At 43.5% G+C, this 7,175-nt stretch overlaps 1 protein-coding gene across 2 annotated transcripts; it reads right to left on the bottom strand.

The window, feature by feature from the left end:
• Positions 1-2,362: 2,362 nt before the first annotated feature.
• Positions 2,363-6,754, bottom strand: LOC140127396 (beta-1,3-galactosyl-O-glycosyl-glycoprotein beta-1,6-N-acetylglucosaminyltransferase 3-like). Of its 2 annotated transcripts, XM_072148033.1 has the most exons (2): positions 5,479-6,754; positions 2,363-4,932 (listed from the first exon to the last, which is right to left on the bottom strand). In XM_072148033.1, exons 1-2 carry the CDS (start codon positions 6,631-6,633, stop codon positions 4,861-4,863), a joined length of 1,227 nt encoding a protein of 408 aa, XP_072004134.1. In that variant the 5' UTR covers positions 6,634-6,754; the 3' UTR covers positions 2,363-4,860. The 2 variants fall into 2 exon arrangements, with proteins under 2 accessions (XP_072004134.1, XP_072004133.1); XM_072148032.1 differs by lacking the exon at positions 2,363-4,932 and having other exon boundaries at positions 5,228-6,753.
• Between the last annotated feature and the right edge of the window lie 421 nt (positions 6,755-7,175).

Here is a 7,175-nt window from a genome sequence, read left to right as displayed (position 1 = left end):
CATGTGTCAGTCTGCCAAGTTGCAGAGCCGCCACCAGGTTACGGCCGTTGTCACACACAACCATGCCTGGCTTCAGATTCAGCGGTGCCAGCCACAGATCAGTCTGCGCCGTGATGCCCTGTAATAGCTCTTGGGCAGTGTGCCTTTTATCGCCTAGGCTCAGCAGTTTGAGCACCGCCTGCTGTCGCTTAGCGACGGCACTGCTGCTGTGCCTAGAGCTACCGACGGCGCCATGCCCAAGGATGGTAATTCGGAGGTGGAGGAGGGGTTGGGAGGAGGAGGAGGCATAGTAGGCCTGAGAGACCTGGACCGAGGTAGGCCCCCGAGGTAGGCAGTATATGAGCAGCCCCAGGGTCACTCGGTCCCAGCCTCCACCAAGTTAACCCAATATGCCGTCAGCGATACATAGTGGCCCTGCCCGGCAGCACTCATCCACGTGTCCGTGGTCAGATGGACCTTGTCAGAAATGGCGTTGGTCAGGGCACGGATGATGTTGTTTGACACGTGCTGGTGCAGGGCTGGGACGGCTGGGAAAAGTAGTGGCGGCGGGGAATGGAATACCGAGGGGTGGCCGCCCCATGAGGTTGCGAAAGGCCTCGGTCTCTACCAGCCTATAGGGCAGCATCTCCAGGCTGAGTAATTTGGAGATGTGGACATTGAGGGCTTGGATGTGTGGGTGGGTTGCTCTGTATTTCCTCTTGCGTTCCAGCGTCTGGGGTATAGACAGCTGAACGCTGCGCATGGAGACATTGGTGGATGCTGTGGAGGATCGTGGAGGCGAAGGTGTGCTTTTCGCACGGGAGGTGTTTGGGCTGGGGTCCTGGGCATGGGGCTGACTAGCAGGGGCAGCAGATGACACAGGGGAAGGAGCAGTGGTGTGCCCGGCCGGAGGTGAACGGCCTTGGTTCCATTGAGTGGGGTGTTTAGCATTCATATGCATGCCCATACTGGTGGTGGTTAAGCTGGTAGTGGTGGAACCCCTGCTGATCCTGGTGTGGCACAGGTTGCACACCACAGTCCGTCGGTAATCCGGTGTTTCTTTAAAGAACCTCCAGACTTCCGAAAATCTAGCCCTTGGCACGGGAGCTTCACTACGTGAAACATTTGGCGCTGATGCACCAGCTCTGGCCTTGCTTCTCCGTCCGGCCCCACCACTGCCTCTTCCAACCTGTTCTTGTCGAGGACTCGCCTCCGTCTCAGAAGCACTGTGTTCACCCGGCCTATCAACCCAGCTTGGGTCTGTCACCTCATCATCTCCCGATCCCTCAGTCTGCTCCCCCCTCGGACTTCCTGCCCTGACAACAACTTCACCACTGTCTGACAACCGTGTCTCCTCATTGTCCGACACCTCTTTACACACTTCTTCCACTACGTCAACAATGTTATCTTCACCCACAGACTGCGACCGGTGGGAAACCTGGGCATCGGGAAAGAGCTCAACAGCAACTGGACAAGTGGTTTGTGACTCTGGGAAGGGTCCAGAAAACAGTTCCTCAGAGTATGCCGGTTCAAATGCCAAATTTTCCTGTGAGGGGGCAGACTGGGGGGAAGGAGGCTGAGGTGAAGGAGCTGGAGGAGTGCTGATTTCGGTGACATGGGTGGACTGCGTAGAAGACTGACTGGTGGACAAATGGCTAGAAGCATTGTTTGCAATCCACGACATGACCTGTTCGCACTGTTCTGGCCTCAACAGTGCTCTACCACGAGTCCCAGTAACTTGAGACATGAACCTAGGGAGTGTAGCTCTGCCGCGTTCCCCTGCTCCCTCATCAGCAGGTGATGTCTCACCCTGCCCAGGACCACGGCCTCTGACCCCTACCCCTAGCCCTGGGGTTCAACATTTTCAAAATTAAAGTGTAAACTTTAAAAAAAAAATTGTGTTTCTTTTTGTTTTTTTTTGTTTTTTAATTTATTTATTTTTTTAACAAAACGATCAGAAGAAATCACACAGCAACCACAGAAGATGATGATGATTGCTATGGCTAGTTTCTAACCTACCATGACAGCACACAACAGGATTTTGTGCTGTGCCTGTGATGACTTTCAGTTTTGAAAAAAAATAAAGGTAAAAAAAAAAAAATCGTCAGACTGTGCCTAATTCAATCAAACCCCTAATAAATTGTCCCACTTAGGTGTTTGAGATGGATATGTGTGTCACTAAGAGCTAAATAGAATGTTCGCAAGTCTCCCTGCAAATTCGTCACAATATGGTACTAGCTGCACTACTAGTGCCAGCAAGGCCAGCCACAAGCAAATAAAAAAAAAATATTCTAGCCATAACAAGGGCTGTTGGGTTCTTGTAGACTCACTCCTGCCTAACAGTAAGCTAATATAACACCCTAACACTATCCCTGCAGCAGCAGCAGCTCTCTCCCTAACGGCATCCAGACAGAGAATGATGCGAGCAGCGCGGGCAGGGGCTGGTCTATTCCAGGGTCACCTGATCAGGCCAGCCAACCACTGCTATCGACGTGTTAGTGTACCATGTGATGCTGGGTGGAGTGCAGAGTCTCCTGGCTTGTGATTGGCTCTGTTTCTGGACGCCAAAAATCAAAACGGCGGGAGATGCCATTTTCTCGAGCTGGCGAAATATTCGTCCGAGCAACGAGCAGTTTCGAGTACGCTAATGCTCGAACGAGCATCAAGCTTGGACGAGTGTGTTCGCTCATCTCTAATCACATGAATGTAACACAAGACACCATGTAAAAAGATTGACACAATATTTTCCAACTGTACATAGAGCTTTATATGTCTGTAGTTGAATAAAAGCAGACGGTCCCTAAGTACAAGGAGGCAGAGCAGGGATTTGAAGAGAAACAGAGCTGTCAGTCGGAATAATGTGGTGTGGCTCACTGGTATCTCAGGCAGACAGAGATGAGTCAGAAAAGATAATTTGCATATCAGAAAAGCGTCCGTAATTCAGGTACAGTGCCCCACTGGCAGCTAATTTTTGGGGATATGGGGAGAACTTGTAACCCTTTATCAGCTGACATTGTTAGTCAGGGGGGGTCAAAATCTGGAAGGTCCTGGAAGCTGTGGATGTTAGTCATCCATATACATCTCTGATAACACTTCTTGATGTATTTGTGATGTAGAAATGCATCAGGCGTTACAGGTAGAAAATAAGTGCTTACTAATGCAGGTGTGGTGGAGATATGTGCAAGATAGTAATTGTAAAAAGGATAGTCTCTCTAAATATACACATTATTAAATAAAAGCAAAGGCCACAGAAGATATACTATTATGAAGGATATGTTTTAAATGTTCTATGCAGGCAGACATGTTCAAGTGCAAAATCTTATTTATAGGACAAGAAGTACAATCTATTTTCTTTACATACAGACTTCTCTAAAGTAAAGTGTTTGGCGTTACTCCATGACCTAATATTTTCAGTCCTTTAGACATAATAGGAGAGAAGGACGTGTAAAAAGTTTTCTTTTAAGACGCTTAGCTCACAGATACGAAACACATTTAAATCTAAAAGTGAGAGACAAAAAGCACGGTCGCTTTTTGACTTTAACTTTTAGATTTAAATGTGTTTAAGCATCAGTCATCTCATTTTCATCATAGGAGAGAGGAGGTCTGGTGTTTCAATAGGTTATGGCTATTTTTCACAGGAAATGAGCTTCTTCAGCTATGAAGATTAAATAAAGACAGCTGCTTTTAATTGGTAAGTGCAACTTTTTGCTCCTAACTTTTGGGTTGTCGGTGCACATCTCCCCGGTTTTCTTAGCTTGCTGTATAATCTGTGCATAGGTCATTTTGAGAATAGAGATGTAGATAATGTGTAACTATTACCATAAAGGATCATATAATAGTGTTGTTATCTTTTATTTTACCTCTGCCTGTGATGCTAATAAAAAGTCTCCTGAAAACTGGAAAGAATATATATATGTAAGTCTACAGAATAAAATATATCACACTGTTAGGCCCCTTTCACACTTGCGTTTTTCACGCGCGTTTTCTGCGCGTGCTTTTGACGCGCAGAGCTTGCATTGCACTCTGACCCATTGTAACCAATGGGTCTTTTCAGATTTGCATTTTTTTTCACGCACACACGCGCATTTTTTTTTAACGCGCGTTTAAATCTCGACATGCTCTACTTTTGCAAGTCACGCACGTGAAAAACGCACCATACAAGTCTATGGAGATGCATCAAAAACGTATTGCACTCTGAGACACTTGCAAGTGCAATGCAAGTGCAATGCGTTTTTCATGCATCAATTGCCATAGAAAAGATAGATCTCAGTCCTGAGTCCTTTCACGCGCATTATCTGTGCGTGAAAAACGCATTGAAATTGCATTGAAAACACGCATGAAAAACTGAGACACTGAACAAACTCTGACTGAAAACTGATTGCACTCTGATGCAAAATGTGCGTTTTTCACTGACCAAACCCTGATCGCACCATGATCAAACTCTGACGTTATCTGCAACGCAAGTGTGGAAGGGGCCTTTTCAACACACATAGTGACATTCTAACAATGACTGTCTAAAATAACTTCAAGCAGTGGGTCACTTTCTGGTGTCCATGTAAACTAAACTGTGAAAAACAAAACTTTTGAACTGAGAACTAGACTAAAGGATCACATGAGGAACCTTAAGCACAATGCTGCAGGTGGTAGGCTGCATCACTTTTGTGGGGGTGACACTGCAGAAAACAGTCCCTTATCAGCAAAGAAAGATCTCCTGCTGCTAAAACAACAAAGAAAGATCCCCTGCTTCCTTTATTGGAGCAGAACAATTGAAAATGGAAGCCCCATAATGAAAACCAATGGTGCCCAAAATATGCCATTGAGAACAATAGGGTCCATTGAGGCTCCTTTACGGTCTCTGTTCTTTTAATTGGTACAACCCCTTTAAATTTTTTCTGTTCGGGTTGGGCGCATGGTTGTATATGCTGTTGTACTTGTTTTCTTTTCACCATCTGCCTATAGAAATATAATGAAAAAAAATATTTTGAAAAAGGGGTGTTATTGGGCCCCATAGAAAATACAAAAGGTTGTATCAGCAGTCATGGCCATGTCCTTGTACACTAGGAAGCTCAACAGCATAATGATAAAAACTAAACTTTCCATAAGATAAAAGATTGCTGGAACACAGCAAGGTAATCATAGAAATCATATATCTTACACAATTTTGGCTTATGGGTAGAAGACTATTTAATATCATACATTTTCTTCATCAATATGAGAAAAATTATCCATCTCCAATCTGTTTTATGAAAATTATTAAATTGAACTTTAATTATGTGTAACAATATAATAGCAATGTGGAACAATATAATATAAATGATGCATTAAATACATTATTATAATCAGTTTACATTAAAGAGTATTCCCATAGAACAACTTTTTCCTCAAATATTCCTCCAAACATTCAATTGCATCATTATCAACCCTTGGATCAAATTTGTTAGCAAATAAATGATGCTGCTGGACCAACCACGGCAAGTCTCCAGTACCATATACACACACCTGTCTTCTGTTCTTTCCAGTACATCCCGGATAAGGGGCGCCATGTTCCATGTCTCCTCCTAGCTCGTCCCATTTCACCAATCTGGCCAACGAATTTAAGTCTGATAAATCATATTTGATGTGATTGGGTACAGAGCCGGGCATCTCAAGAAGTCTATGAAGTGTAGCCCAAAGGTACTCATCAGGGCTGTATGTGTCGTTAGCCCATTCCATGAGATTTTTTGCTGTTGGGTTTTCAAACAAGGCTTTCACAAAGTCTCTGGTCAGCACTACATAGGCATTCCCAGCAAAAATTGGAATGTTTGAGGGTGGAGGATTTTTCTTTATATGAGTCTGGACTGGATGATCCTTAATATCAAAGTGATATTCCCATCTCCTCTTCTTATACGCAGGAGGTTTTTCAGACTCCAGGTTGTTTTTGCCATTTAAAAGTTTTAATGCTCTCACAATTTCAGCATTTGTCTTTAAAGGAAAATCTGTTCCACACGTGTTTATAAGATATTTCCAGTCAACATTGCAGTTGAGCAAGTCCTCCATACAATACAGATCTGCTTGCACACGAGACCATGTGGCATAGACTACAGACTCCCTTTTAGATGACAGAAATACGTTAGGAAAACATGAAGCTATGGCTTTTACTGCCTCAAGGAAAGTTCTTGAAGATTTCAGATCCACATGTATGCAGTAAATATTTTGCGGCATGTAAATTGATCGTAAAAGCCTTTCAAACATCTCAATGTCATCATGGATAACCATGGAATAGGCAATGGGATAATTTCTTTCCTCTTTGCTGAGGCTAAACATGACATATTTTTTCAGCTTTTTAAAATTTGCACAGTCTTTAGTTAGTTGTAAATAGTCTCTGTCTGTGACAAGAACTCTTCTGTTTCTAACAATCAAATTGTCAATCTGAGTCTTCCTTACCTCATCTGGGTCACCAATGATGATTCTGGAACAGTTCTTTCTCCCCGAAGCTAAAAGCTTTAAGTCCTGGTAATAAATATTCTTGCAATATTCACTGCTTAAATCACAGTTCTGATTGTCTGGGTCATAGTCCAGAGAAATAAATTTCAATACCATTGTAAGGAAGAACAGAATTATTCCAAAAATGAAAAATTGGTTTAGATTCAGTTTCCATCTCTGGAGCAGCCTCATCTGTGTGCCACAAACTTAATATTTCCTTCCGAAACGTTTTTATATGTACATTATATTCCTTTGACAAGAGCGTTATGAAGTATGTGTAACTGCAGAGATAACCTCTTTGATAAAGTAGCCAATGATTAGGCAGGCAGTGTGCAACCCATTGTGTAAAACTGGTTTATCCTGTTTTATCAGTTTCCAACCCTTTTCCTCATGCAAATGACATTGGGTTTTTTTTATAGTGGAGGTTATGTTAAGTGCCAGTTTATATCTATACGGCAGAAATGCCATTGTATTGTGTATCATGTATATCTTAGTAAATTCACAAAGAGAAGTAGTGGAAATACCACCAGCTCACATGTCTGCATGTAAGGCTTCATTCCCACGGCCATGTGCTCCAGGGCAGTTTCTAGGCTATTTGGTTAACAGAGCCGGTTGTAGAAAAGTGCCCCCCACCCCGAACATATAATTCAGCTGCTGCAGCTCACCCCTCAGCTACTGCAAAACATCACACTACAAACCTCAGCTACTGCAGCACCTCATAATTACACAAATTA

The sequence above is a fragment of the Engystomops pustulosus genome, chromosome 4 (genome assembly GCF_040894005.1).
Source record: "Engystomops pustulosus chromosome 4, aEngPut4.maternal, whole genome shotgun sequence".
In the NCBI taxonomy this organism is placed as follows: Eukaryota; Metazoa; Chordata; class Amphibia; order Anura; family Leptodactylidae; genus Engystomops; species Engystomops pustulosus.
The sequence above is the reverse complement of the archived record's forward strand: the minus strand, read 5'-3'. Positions and strand labels throughout refer to the sequence as shown.